General features: G+C 39.2%; 1 protein-coding gene across 5 annotated transcripts in view; it reads right to left on the reverse strand.

The window, feature by feature from the left end:
* Positions 1-276: 276 nt before the first annotated feature.
* The window catches only part of DIAPH3 (diaphanous related formin 3), a 494,215-nt gene continuing 479,469 nt past the window's right edge, over positions 277-15,022 (reverse strand). For 4 of the 5 annotated variants that reach the window (XM_030200561.1, XM_030200564.1, XM_030200562.1 and 1 more), the window contains one exon: positions 277-1,933. In XM_030200561.1, coding sequence (XP_030056421.1) covers positions 1,689-1,933 — 245 coding nt within the window. In that variant the 3' untranslated portion in view covers positions 277-1,688. Of the gene's footprint in view, positions 1,934-13,965; positions 14,030-15,022 lie in introns of all 5 variants that reach the window. The other variant, XM_030200563.1, reaches the window with a different exon arrangement.

Below are 15,022 nucleotides of genomic sequence, written 5' to 3' on the forward strand. Positions count from 1 at the left end.
TTTAACAGCTCTGCCAATATCGCTATCCACTACAATGCATAAAATAAGCGTGGCTGTTGAAGTGAAAATCTCAACAAATATCGATGGAAAGATAACATTTATTTGCATGATGGATCAACCCTTAAAATTCAATTCTCCAAAGAACTTATTCTATGTCTATAGCAAAACTCTTAAAAAAAAAAACATAAAATTGCCTAGCGATCTGGAACTAGAAGAAAAAAGTTGCAGTGCTCCAGTGTTAGTTATAACTTTATTAATTCTAAAGGCAAAGTATACAGTAAAATATAAAAAGCAGTGGTGCTTACAATTTCAGAGAACAGCTTAATAATACATAATAAATGACATATATAATGGAAAATAAAATAAGTACACATTCATACTGGTCTTTCCTGAGTGATCTGTAACTCTGATTACAAAATCTTAAACAAATTTCAAATAGTAAGTCCAAAAGAAAAAGTAACATGCTTATTTCTTACTGATAGATCAGTACTGAACAGCAAACATGGTTTAACCTTTTGAATATGTTTTAATGTGTAGAGTTTAAGAAAATATACACTTGTAATATTTACCTGCGGATAGTGTTTCAAAATCTAATTAATTCATTTTATTAGAAAATGAAGTTGATGGGAGTCTAAAGTGCAATCAGTCCTTTGTTGCTGTTTTCCATTTGTATTTGCACTATCGGATTCTACCTCATGTAGGAAAAAATACATGCTGATGCTGAGGTAAGTGAAGATTTACTCCATGGCTATGAACAACACATATATACCATCAATTAAAATGAAAAATATCTGAAAATCTGTGTACATTATCTGAAGAATTTTATTTGTCATGCATATATATTTTTTGTGCAGTTTTAAAAATATAGATAGAATTTAATTTGCTGTTCTTAGTATGTAACATAAATCACACAGTTACTGTAAACTTTGTTAGTTGCATATTTAGTAGCAGAAAGTGATGCATTGGCCTTATTTGCTTAGCAAGATTAAATGACATGTATCATATCTATGTTTATAGAAAGTACGTGTGTTTATATAAATATTTCCTTTGCTTTGTCCTATAATTCTGTAGTGTGATATTTCAGTAGCCTTATTACTTCTGGAGGAATCTGGAGATTCTATTTATTGAAGCACCCTAGAATACTCTAAAAATGATACAGTCCATGAATGTTCAAAATTACAACTTTTCTGTCGCTAAAGAAAAGATCTTAACAAAAGGCAAACCGCTGAGTCTTGGACATTTGTATACTACATCACCTATGGATAAGGTTCACATTGGCCCCATAAAATAAATCACAACCTGCAAAGAGTCCAGTGCCTTACAATCTCACATGTGCTTTCAATAGGGTGACACAGCAAGAACATGATTGTTTTAAATTATGTAAATGACTGTATTTAATAAAAACAAAAGTCTTGGTGCTGTTATTACAAGTCTGCCCCTAAATGCATTAGGATTCTTGGCATAAATTTAAATTCTCAGTCCTTCAGAATTCCCCCAGGTGCTCTACAATCACATACAGGCTACAGTTTACAATATACAGGCAGAGCAAATCAATATAGTACAGAGAACTTGATATACATAAATATAAATATGTTTTGTCAGTTAAATAAAACTGATGCACAATTTTAAAATGCCAAGAGATTCTTGTGTTCATGTAGCGTCAGATTAATCTTTCGTAAAGGCTTGTTTTATAAAGCCCGCAGTCTCGCTAACAGAGCCTCTACTTCAGGAACACACTCTATTTTGGAAAGAGAACTAACAGATTCTGCCCCCTTTTCAGTGTTGCATTCTACACTACACACCTCCTTCTCAACAGTTTTGCTTATTTCACTCTCTGCATCATAACTAAGCTCTTTGGCGACTGGAGCCCTTGTCAAGTTGAAATTGATACTGTGGTGGGAACGTGACCTTTCCAACTGTGTCTTCTGATTTTCTGCAGTGGGAAAAGAAGGGAAAATGAACCCAATTTCATCATACAAATAAACAATTTGCTGCCATCAAACCATGCAATAAAAAAATTAGTGAACTTAAAAAAAAAGATGTCTTTCAAATTTATAGCATATGCTACAGAAAAGTTAATCATGGAAGGTTGAAAATCGTGACAAAGAAAAGGATTACTTGAAATAAAATGCCACCAAAACCTTAAAGCAGCTTGTATAGAAAGATTAATTACCAGCAGGTATGGCTTCAGAGAAAAAAAAATCCTACAGTGTATCAGACATCTTTATTAAAGAAACACACTTGCATATAAACTAAGTTAGATAAAGGATGGCAGGTCAAAAATACACAACACAGGCTCTATTTATTACAGTTAGAAACAGTATTACTATACATTGTAATCATCAATTTTTCATAGCACTACTACAAAGAATCAGAATGATACTTAAAATGTTTATTGAATGAATATCTTCAATAAACATTTTAAGTATCATTCTGATTCTTTTTGATCCTTGTCTGCCAGGTTACTACCAAATGACACTGGCTGATGATGAAATGGCTCTGGCTTATTGACTTTTCCAAAGAGCATCAGACAGATTTTGTCTGTATAACAGGTAGGTTCTTAGACCTACCACTCTTTAATGCTGATCCTGCCTCTAGATCTCAAGTTTTTCTTTTTTATAGACATATTCAATATTCATGTAACCTTGAACAGGAGCTTGAAAACGGCTTCAACAAACTTGACATGACATTTAAAGTTTTTCAGCTATTCCCTGAAAGATGTTCTATCATCCCAATAGTAATGACTTTGGAGCACAGGCAGTCACTCATGACAGTGTGTTTTATGTGCGTGCTGAAAATCCCTACCGAAAACAGCTTGTACGTTAAATGGCGGCTGCTGAAGATATTTACTGCACTGTCATTTCCTGACCAGGGGCTCATAATGATAGATGAGTATTTAACAGAGTTTCTTGGACAATCTCAACGTATTTCAAAAAAACAATCACCTTGCGTCTGTGGGAAGAAAATAAATACCTTCTTTCTATCACTTAGTGGACAATGGTTACTTTAAAAAAAACCTAACAGCATAGCTGGCATTTTCACTTTACTTAAATGGACAAACTTTAAATCTGAGGCCAGAAGATAGCATTTTCCTATAATTTAATTCTAAGGGGGGGGGGGGGGGGGGGGACATGTGTGTTTGCTACTTACACAATTGCATTTAACAAAAATAAAAAGGTAGGCTGGCCATGGTGTAAACATTATTTATTTATGTTTTGCAATTGCTAAGTGGTAAGCCTTTCCTTGGCTGAGAAGTGCCCAACTCTACCACCAGCTGCCTTTCAGATGCTGTGGAGGACTTGCAGCTCATCTGCATATCCTTACAGCCTTCTCCGGGGTGACTCCCAGGTCCACTACAATCCACTCAGGGCCTCCGCTCTAGGTGCCCCATTTATTTTTCTCCCAGTTACTACTTATGGCTCCAGTACACTTTCTCTTCTCAGTACTATCCCTTCCTAATCTGTTTCGCCATCTGAAACCACTGTACACTGCAGGAACACTTGTACACCCTCTGTATTCACCATCTCTTTTTTTCCTCTTTCTTCTTCTTCTCAGCTCTCAACCTTCAACATTTCCTTCCTTTCATTCATCCCTCTCCTACTCTTTTCTGTACTCTCTTGCTCCTTCTCCTGCTCTCCGCTGGGGACATTAATCCCAATCCTGGTCCTCCACATCAACTCTCATCCTATTTGTGCAGGTCACACCGCGATAGTAGTTGAGACATACAGATGAATGTGTACCTGTACCAAAGGTGCACTTAGGCTCTCTGAGCAGGCAGCCAAGGCCTCAGCAGACACATGGAGGGTAATTTTATAAAGTACACATTGTTACGTGCTGATTACACATGCAAAATCATTAGAATAATAGCACATATACGTGTATATGTCAAAAATCCACCTAGTGCTATGCTATACACACTTGCATAGTAATTATTTTATAGGTAGACGTACACATAGGAGGAGTCTGGGCAAGATGTGCATTAAGCTATGTGTGTATCACCAAAATTTAGGTACATACATTTAATGCCAGCACTATGACTACTATAAGTGTCTATACCTAACTTCAGGAACATATTTTCACAGTTAAGCTAGTATTCTTTAAAGGAAAATGAGCACCTATGTTTCCTTATAGAATAACTGGCATGCAGTTATTGGATGAATTAAGCAGCTGTGTGATCTCAGTTTTGTCTTAATGGCAGACTAAGGTCCAAATGCAGATATACTGTTCTAGTTGTGCTCAATGTAAGCCCCCCCCACAAAAAAAACACCTTAATACCTTCTCCTCCCCTCCCCCACCCCAACAATCTGATGATAGAAAATGGTGATGACAGTGATCCAATTGGGAATCTTTCATTTCCACCATCAATGGATCTGAAAACTGAAGAGAAGTAAATCCAGTGTTACGTAGGTAAACCCTTCTCATATGTATAAAGCTTTCCTAGAAAGCCTTGTAAGAGATGTTTGGACTTGACATAGCTGGGATAATACATTGAAGTGGATTACTGCTGCTGCTTACTAGCTAGATAGATAGCAAACACTACAAAAAAAATTACCTCTAATGGTCTGAATCAAGCCCTATGAGAACTGATATTCCACATCATAAATAGACCAAAAACACTCACGGTTTGCATTGTACTACTAATCTTAGCACTTTGCAGGCTAAGGGAACTGAGGTGTCAAGCAAGCACGGGGGTTCAGATCATTCCCACACTTCCATTGACCAAACCTAGCAACCCACCGATCTTCCAGGCTATCAGGCAATGAGTCTTCCTTCCCCCCTCCAAGCTGACAAAAGGAAACGACTGATGCTTCATGCCATTTGACTTACATTGCCAGCCAGGCTAGACTTATAGTTTAAGCCTTGATGGACACCATAGATATTGCATTACAGTGGTTCCCAAACCTGGGTCCTGGAGGTACCCCAGCCAGTCAGGTTTTCAGGATATCCACAATGATTATTCATGAGAGCAATTTGCATACAGTGAAGGCAGTGCATGCAAATCTCTCATAAATATTCATTATGGATATCTTGAAAACCCGACTGGCTGGGGTGCCTCCTGGACCAGGTTTGGGAACCACTGTCCTGCACAATACTTAGTTCTTGCTATGTTTATCCAATAGAATATACCCATAGGAAGAAATCAAAATCAAGTCTCTCTCTCTCTCTCTCTCTATAATGTGATTAAGTGCTAAGTTTTCAGGGCAGTCAATTGTCTTCCTTGCTTATTGAGGTATTCTGCTAATTCAAGTTAGTTTTACCAGTGTTTCATATAATCTTCAATAAGTATTTTTTCTACACTAAAACTATATACTTTTTTTTTTTTGTTACATTTGTACCCCGCGCTTTCTCACTCATGGCAGGCTCAATGCGGCTTACATGGGGCAATGGAGTTAAATTAAATGTGTGATTTTATTTTGAGAAATAAATTTCTACTGAGGTCTGTTCTGGGATTTACAAGTTCTATTTCTGCATGACCTCAGGCAGATTTTAAACATATTGCTACAGGTAAAAGTGAATTATTCAGCTGCTGTTCCATCCTGTTAAAGGCTGAGCTTAAGAACATTAATCGTATGCTCCCCCCCTCCCATTTTTCCAGTTAGAAATGCATTTATCATTTTCACAGTTGAGATTTACATTTTAAGAATGTACTAATAAGGCTTTTTAGATTTATAAATATTGTGGCTTATTTTAAGAATACAATACCTAATTCTTCATATTAATAATCCAGCAAAACTATTACATAGTCAATTCTAAATATGCAAAATGAATCAAAAATTGTTACTTACTTGTATTGAAGTGAAAGTTGATAATATTTAGGACTTCTGATATTTAGTTATCAAACTCATGAATACCCCCCAACCCATGAAGAGATTGTGCTTTTTTGGTTATGCAGCTACTCTCACTCTAGGGGGTGAGAGTAGCTTTAGAGGTCCTACACAAAAAGGTCAATGGCCCTTAAGAAAAAACAAAAAGGGTAATTCATCCGTACAAAACGGTTAAATGGTCCTGGTAGAATTGGTGATGCCCAGAAATCAAGTATTTACAGTCTAAAATAAGATAAAAGTAAAGAACTAATCAAAAGAGTAAAGTTACTCAACGTTCTAAAAAATAATGTTCAAATACTGAGACAAACTAAAGTGATATCAGGGAACTAGTTTCCTCATATAGGAGAATCCTTTTAGTATGTCCGTCGGCAGACTGAACGGAGTAATACTTGACCGGAGGTTCTGAAGCAGCAGTGGCAAAATGGAGGCCAACGTTGACCACGGTCTTAGTAACGGAGGAGCCCAAGAGAAGATTAAGGTCTCTTAAGTACCTCCTCTATTTTTTCAACATCTGAAAAAGCCCAGTAAAGTAGCGTGTATATTTTCTGATGTTTTGAGAAGGCGGCAAGCTAAGAACACCAGGAGGTTTTTCTGATGATGAAGAAGCCCTGTCAGTGGGTTAAAGGTGCTTCTAGAGGTTTTTCCACCTTATATACTCATATATTTGCTTGGGAATAGCTTTCCCACGATTAGCAAGATAGCAGAATGATTGGGAATAACATTCTCCTTATTAAACAGTTACAGAATTAATCGTCATTGATTATATTCAATGTATTGTGGGCGGGTCATGGATAATATCAATGGGTCCTGGCTTATATGGGTCAAATAGGTTATAGGTCAACATACATGACCCATCACTTGTTCTGGCTTGAAGGTTAGGGCTCTTCAGCTTGGAGAAAAGGCGGCTAAGGGGTGATATGATAGAAGTCTACAAGATAATGAGTGGAGTAGAGCGGACAGATGTGAAGCGTTTGTTTACACTTTCAAACAACAACAAAACCAGGGGACACAAGATGAAGATAGAATATGGTAGATTTAAAATAGGAGAAAGTTTTTCTTTACTCGGCGTGTAGTTAGACTCTGGAACTCGTTGCTGGAGAATGTAGTGACAGCAGCTGGCCTTACGGAATTTAAAGGGGGTTTGGACAGATTCCTGAGGGAAAAGTCAAATGAACATTATAAAAAATTTGGGGGGGGGGGGAGGGGGGGTTGTCAGGTTCTTGAAGCCTGGATTGGCAGCTGTCGGAGACAGGATGCTGGGTTTGATGGACCCTTGGTCTTTTCCCAATATGGCGGTGCTTATGTACTTTATTACTTGTTTCCAAGTTTTTTACTAAAACAAATACTGAGCCATGACAGTTTCTCTGATCTTTCGTTTTCCTTCTTCTTTTGCAGATCCTGGCCTGGGTTCCTCAAGCCTTTTCCAGTCTCTGCAAGATAGTTACAAAGAAAAAAATACTACTATTCAACTTTCTGTCTCTTGTGAGTCTCATTTTCAGGGATAGTCCTACAAAATCCAATAATCCTTCATAATATACCTATGAGGTAGAGATATGGAAAATTGGTAATTTATTTCCTCCCCAGTAAATTGGGGAAAATTCTAAAATTCCAAAACTAAGAACACTTTCTAGACGGGGTGGATGGCGTGCACCTTCAATCTCCTTTGAGTTCTCTCCACCATAATCTTTTCAAAGACATCTTTACTTTATCAGTAATGGTGGAATCAAACTATGCTGACATCTGAAAGCCTGTCTCCTAGTCAAGTCCAAGCTCTTGCACCATTAGGGGGGGGGGGGGGGGTTCCTTAGTTGGCAGGGTAGTCCTATAGGTGCTGTGACAGCCATGGCAGGAGCATCTGTAATGAGTCTCTTTCAAAGAGCAGTTGCAGTAAACTCATCCATGCAGAGGTGGAGTTGTTTTGCTCCAGCCTCAATTTGCCTGTGCAGGTCTTTCTTGAAGTATATTTTACACTCTTCCAGCTAGGTGGTCAATGCCATTGGAGTACCTGTCATGGTAGTCATAGTGCTTTCATTCTGCAGACACGGCCAAATCAATGGATATATGATTGTCTTTTCTTTTACTGTAGTCTTTTTGTAGTAAATATTTCAAACGGTTTTACTGGACCAGTGGTTGAACAGTGGCATGCTAAATAATTGTATGTAAGCATTTGAACTGGAACACCCTCGGCTAACAACGTTCATGTTTCTGATGCGTAGAGAAGGACTGGCATGACTGTGGTATTAAAAACACTCACATTGGTCTTCAGTGTAACACTATGCTTATTCCACAGGATTCATTTTAGATTAGTAAAGGCCACTTAGGTACTATCAATAATGGCTGCAATATTAGTAGCTGCAGCAACTTTCAATGCTGAGATTACTGAGCCTAGATAGTTAAATTCCTTCACCTGATCTATTGGTTTACCACAGATTAGCAGGACTATTTTCAAAACTGTCTATATCATGCACTTGGGTTACAGATCAATGCTAAGCAAACCCAGTTTTCCTATTCTTTATTTGATTATATCTAGCAGCTCTTGAGACCACCTGAGTTCCTGCAGCCTATTCTCGTTTCCCAGACTTTGACTGAGTATACCTGTGCATACCTCAAGGAAGTGAGCAATCCTGTAGTGCCTTATGATTTACAATACAGAGACAATTCTAAGTCTTGCATTGTAATTAAGGGCATATGTAGGCATGCCTGTCTGAACAAGACCTGTGCCCTGGTATCAGCCAATGCAATAACAAAGTAATCTTGGGTCTACACAATCCCTCAAGGCCGAACCAGACTCATTGGAGCCTGGGTTTGGGAGAGATTCCCAGAACTGGTGTTACAAGATGGGTCGGAGTCCTGAATTCTAACAAATACAGCTAGAATGACATTGAAAGATTGCGTGGAGCCAGAATTCTGAGAAATGCATTTCAAATAATGTCAGTTTCCTATATTTAAAGTATAAAATTAAAAAGAACCCATGTTTCTCTTTTGAAAAAAGGCAGGGCTAACCCTGCCTCTAGGTAGACTAGTAGGCTCATTTTCGAAAGAGAAGAATGCCCATATTTCGACATAAATCGGAAGATGGAGTCCTCCTCACAGAGTGGATGTCCCCAACTGCACTCCGTCGCAGGGACGGCCAAAGTTCAAGGGGTGGTATCGGAGGCTTAGCGAAGGCGAGACTTGAACGTGCCTAACACATGGGCGTCCTCGACCCATAATCGAAAGAAACAAGGATGTCCCTGACGAACACTTGGACGACTTTACCTGGTCGTGTTTTTCTTACGACCAAGGCACAAAAAGGTGGCCGAAATGACCAGATGACCACCAGAGAGAATCAGGGATAACCTCCCCTTATTACACTAGTGGTCACTAACCCCCTCCCACCCTCAAAAAACATCTTTAAAAATATTGATTGTCAGTCTCAGATGTCATACTCAGGTCCATGACAGCAGTATACAGGTACCTGGAGCAGTTTTAGTGGGTGCAGTGCACTTCAGGCAGGTGGACCCAGGCCCCCCCCACCTGTTACGTTTGTGGAGGAAACAGCGAGCCCTCCAAAACCCACCCGAAACCACATCTAGATGCCCCCCTTCACCCTTAAGGGCTATTGTAGTGGTGTACAGTTGTGGGTAGTGGGTTTTGGGGGGGGGGGGATTGGGGGGTTCAGCACACAAGGTAAGGAAGCAATGTACCTGGAAGCAATTTAAGAAGTTCACTGCAGTGCCCCCTAGGGTGCCCGGTTGGTGTCCTGGCATGTCAGGGGGACCAGTGCACTACAAATGCTGGCTTCTCCCATGACCAAATGACTTGCATTTGGTCGTTTCTAAGATGGACATCCTTGGTTTCCATTATCGGCGAAAATCAGAAACAACCAAGTCTAGGGATGACTATCTCTAAGGACGACCAAATTTCAGGATTTGGGTGTCCCTGACCGTATTATCAAAACAAAAGATGGACATCCATCTTGTTTCGAAAATACGGGCCCGCCCCTGGATGGGGACGTTTTGCGAGGACGTCCAAATCAAAACGAGGACGTCCCTTTCGATTATGCCCCTCTACGTGAACAGCATTTGGAGAGAAGTAGTGTGGCAGGAGAACATCCTTATTTCACCTTCTCTATTTTGGACCTGGGGCCAGCATCTTCCCTCCTTCTCTTTCTGCTCATAAGGTACTCAGCGCCAGTGCTGGGTCCTCCAGTAGAGAGGTTCATGCTCAAACACTGCCACATCCTGACCTCCCTTCAAAAACAAATGCACCAAAAGGAGGATAGGGTAGAATGCAACAGTACTTGAGTGCAGGCCTCTACTGGAAAACCAGGCACTGGTGCCGAGCACCTTTGGAGCTGCTCAGGAAGAAATAGGGCAACAACGATGGTAGCAGAGGAAGGGCAGAGGAGTGAGATGCTGGACATGAAACCAGAGGAGGGGGGAAGAGATGAGATACTGGACCTGAGGGGGGGGGGTTGGGAGGGGAAGGGGAGATGCTAGATCTGGAGGGAGGATAGCCACCTGGGGTAGGTAGGAAGGGGAAGGGCAATACTGGCCACCTGGTGGGGAGGGGGGATATGGAGATTAAGGGAATGCTGGGCTATGGGTGGGTATAGTCTTGAGCTGCCATTGGTGGCAAGGGTGGTACATGGCTGAAGGTTCGCCTAGAGTTGGGCAATTGTAAATGGTTTATGGGAAAAACAGAATGATAATTTACAAAAGAGTAATAACACAAACAAGAGATTTTAAAAAAAGGGCACAAAAATACTGTAAATCATCTCCCCTCCAAAGTAGATACAGTCAATGCAGAGGATGTAAAACACTCATAACAGGAATGACCAGAACATGATATTGGTGTGCCATCAAATTTCTGTTGGCCTGGACTGACTAAAAATCCTGTTAGTTTGTGTTCTCAATCCGTGGGTATTTTCTTAGAACTGTGGGACCCCTGGGACCACTGGGGAATAACTTGAGGGAGGGAGACTCGCTCAAAGGCAAGTGGGACCCAGCAGGCATGTGAAGGGTATACAAGTGTTGGCGCATGTGCGGGCAGGCCTGGGCAGTACTGGGTAGGACCCTCCAGGTGGCTGCAGGGTTAACCCAAAGTGGGTGGCTAGAGATAGTGGTAATTGTCACAAAGTTTTTATGATATTGTACTCAGTACTTGGGTTGATAGATTGTTTGCTGAAAATAGGGAAATGAAAGAAACATACACACGCATTACTGAACCCGTTCCTGTCCCTCAGTATTTGCTTCTGTCTCTATTCCACAGCACCCATCCCTGTGGCACTCAGTGTTGCTTGAATCTAGAAGGATCTACTGGTGAGAGGGGATGAGAAACTAACTAAAAAATGCATCCAGAATTATTGTTCGTGCTGGAAGAACACTGACAGAGACCAGTTTTCAGCATCTTATAAAAATACTTAATAGGTGGAAAACCAACAAGATCTGAAGTCGTAATAATAATCAAGGAGATTTAGATAAATAAAATTGTAAAGTGCTCTGAAATCACTCTGGGTTCAAATTGGAGGCAGTTTTCAGAGCTCCCAGAGAGATGGACATTTATTGGTCAGATTCAGATTGCAGGGTTATGGAAAGAGCCCTAATGCATAGCTATTGCCTGAAGGCTACTACTGCAATAACTACTAAAAAAAGGTGAGAGGAGACAAAATAGGAGAACAGCCATGGGTATTTATGAACAAAAGATCATGGTGTAATGATCCTAGTCCTGGTCCTAATAGAGTTGGAGGCTCAAAAGGAGCTAGAGGTTAACTGCCATGTCAAAAGAACCCATCACTTTGAAAAATGAGATTTTTGGTTTGTGTAAATTCCACAGTTTTCTAGTCATTGCTAACAGCTCTCAACTTGGTAAATTCTCATAAATAGTTCAAGTTCCATTTTTTTCTGCTCAGGACATCACGTGATGACTTGAAGACATTCTAATTTAACTGATATCTTGTCTTCACAAAAGGATTGCATCAAAGCAGATTACATTTCAGGTTATACCAAGAAAATACTACAAAGAAAGATAAATGAAAGGGTAAACTAAACAGCCATGACCGAACAATAATAAGATCACAGCCTGATGGTCTTGTGGTAGCGTAGGAGTTCATTAAATCAAAATTGTATGATGATGCAGCATGTTTAAGGCTCAACATATAAGAACATTTCCAGAAACCACCTTTGGAAATACAATTGAGAGCAAAGGCTGCAATAAAAAGGACTGAAACAAATACATGTTCAGGCTCTCTGACAATAAAAAGGAAACAGCAAGAACAATCAAATGAAGAAGGTAAAGAGGGTGATAGGGATCATTAAAATAAGTCATTTGGAGTTCTTCATCTACTCTTACAGTCTGGCTGTGTAGCTTGATTTGGAGTGTGTCTAGACCAAGAGGCAATATTAAAAACAAAAGGTTAAAGATCATCATGGGACATTAATTATGCAAAAGAAGGCAAACAGAATTTAATCAGAAGCTGCAGCCTGTTCAGTAATATAAATGCTATTTCCAGTTTTCCGTTTTAAAAAGGCAATTTTATATTTCATAAAAGAAAAGAATCAACATTTCTGGCCCTTGAAACAACTAAAAAAAAATTATTATTTGGAGAAGTGGATTATGTCATTTTTAAAATAATCTAATTTTATGACCCATTACCTTTTGATTGGTTTATATTTATAAAATCTTTCTTATGAGGTAGCTTTATAGAGGAAAGCCTGGAACTTCAGAAATGGAAAGAAAGTCTTAACAGAACAGGAATCTGAGCCCAATATATTTCACTGTAATGCTTTAAGTGATGCATTTCAATGTTGCTCAGAGTGTGAACTAGTTGTCAAGTAAGCAGGAAAACAAGGAAATACAAAACAGAATCACAGATTGAGGTGATGACAGGGCAATTATCTTGTGAAGCAGTTGCAATGACCTGCCTATGATCACATACTGAAAAAAATGTGCAAGGGATAACATGCTCAGAATTAATACAGATATAGATGTTATTGTTAGTTAAATATAGCCTACAGCAGAATTATTTCTTGAATATAAAAAAAATCTAAGACCATGATAGCAAACTTTGGGGGTTTAAAATGACAAAGTAACATAGTAACTTCCTTTATCTAACTCAGCTACCCAAAATCTGTTTTTCTTACTTTTATTGGTATTTCATTTGTTTATATTTTATTTGTTGATATTTATTAATTACTGTGGCGAAACAGGGCATTTTCTTGCCTATGGGCCAGTAATGTTGTTTTATATTTCCTCTTCAATGCATTTCTCTTGCTTGGTCAGCAGGTGGTGTCTGTCCTCTGCATTACAACATTAACAAAGATCTGTTATTTCTTTAGCTTGCTTTACCTGAGGGAAAGAGGAAACCCCTGGGGAAGAGTAAACTGCAGTACCATTGGCCAGAAACCCCTCAGTGCTAATGCTGAGCCCTGGTTGGCCCTGAAGTGCAAGATCCAGCCAAAATATGCTGGAGTTCTTCAGTCTCAGAGTGGCAGTGTGGAGAGTGAAGACCTCTGCACTGAGACCCTGTTCAAATCCTATGAGCAGTTATTGTCCCTGAACTTCCCAGGTACTACTTAGAAACTAAGAAAGTACTTAGTTTTAATATTGATTCCAGTTATTTTACGTGTTATTGTTTGCTGTTTACACCTTATTATTGATCACGGTTTACCTTTTTTATGATAACAAACCTAATATTTTGTTAGCTTTGTTGTCCTGGACCGACTATGAATCCTGGTGGTTTGTGTTCTCAGTCTGTGGGTGTTCTCTAAGAACTGTGGGATCCCTGGGATTGTGGCCCCAGTGAGCTTAGAAACCACCGGAGAATAACTTGTTGTTAGAAGACTCTCCCAGAGGCTAGTGGGACCCAGCAGGCATGTGGAGGGTATGTGCACAGATGCAGGCGGGCCTAGGCAGTGCTGGGTACGACCCTCCAGGTGGCTGCAGGGTTAACCACGGGTGGGTGCTAGAGATAGTGGTAATTGTCATGTAATGCCTATGTGCTATCACAAAAGTTTAAGGTGATTATTTATTGCATTTATAGCCTGCCTATCATCTAGTTGGGTAACAATTAAGCATACATAATTAAAAATACTTGGACACTTAGAACATTAAATACTGAATCTCAGTTCTTAATCCCAATGTCATATCAATCATATACCTGCACAAATGTGATTTCAGTCTCTTTCTAAATTCAGCTATTGATGAAAACATGCATAGTTTATCTACAACAAATAAAATATCCAGTGTAAATAGGAATAATAAAACATCAACTCTATCCCTAACTTCCTTCATAAAAACACATGGTATTATAACTTTAGACTCTCATCCTCTAGTTCTATCCACATACATAAGAACAAATACAGTAGAACTTCATTATAAGGGACTTCTGGGGACTGACAAAAATCGTCCCTTATGTACAAACTATACATTAATGAACTTTTTTACTCAATCACTGCCTGTTATCAAAATATACAGTATATGTAAATGTAAAGAAGTTTAACACTTACATTTCAGTTAAAATAGCCCAATAGAGATGTTTAAGACAGTCAGTTCACTCGCAGCGCAATCCCGGTCTCAGTCTCTTATATACATGGTTCAATGAAGCCTTGGGACTGTGTAAAATGGTCTCTTATGAAATGTCTCTTATATCAGGGCCTCTTATAACAAAGTTCTACTGTATATAGTATCGCATCAAATAAAACCAAAAGGTATCCTCTAACTCCTTCATCCCCAAAACCCATCTGCCTTAGCCATGCTGTTACTAAATTATGGAAACAGAGCTAGTTGCAATCCAGACGGACCTCATGTTCATTCCAACAATTAGGTCCTAATACAGAGATATAACAGAAAAATATCAAATCCACAAAGCAGCAAAAAGTCCAGTGCTCAGTAATTGCATCATACTAATACAGCCTATTATGCACCATTATATTGGATCTATGTGTCAGTATGCACAAGAACAGAAACAAGCTGGTTGGGGTCTAAGATTTCTAGTTACTTCTATCATACTGCATGCAACGGATGTATCAATGAAAACCATTAACACTATTGCTTATTTTTGTCTCTCATTCATATGGCTTAGCTCGATACAAAATGAGCCTATTGACAAAATATAAATGTGTATTGTAAGGCTGTTTTGCATGTATGTGGATTAGCATGCTTTGCATTAAAACCCATGCACACAAATGGGGGAATTCTACATATGCCACAGAACA

The sequence above is a fragment of the Microcaecilia unicolor genome, chromosome 4, assembly GCF_901765095.1.
Source record: "Microcaecilia unicolor chromosome 4, aMicUni1.1, whole genome shotgun sequence".
Taxonomy (NCBI): Eukaryota; Metazoa; Chordata; class Amphibia; order Gymnophiona; family Siphonopidae; genus Microcaecilia; species Microcaecilia unicolor.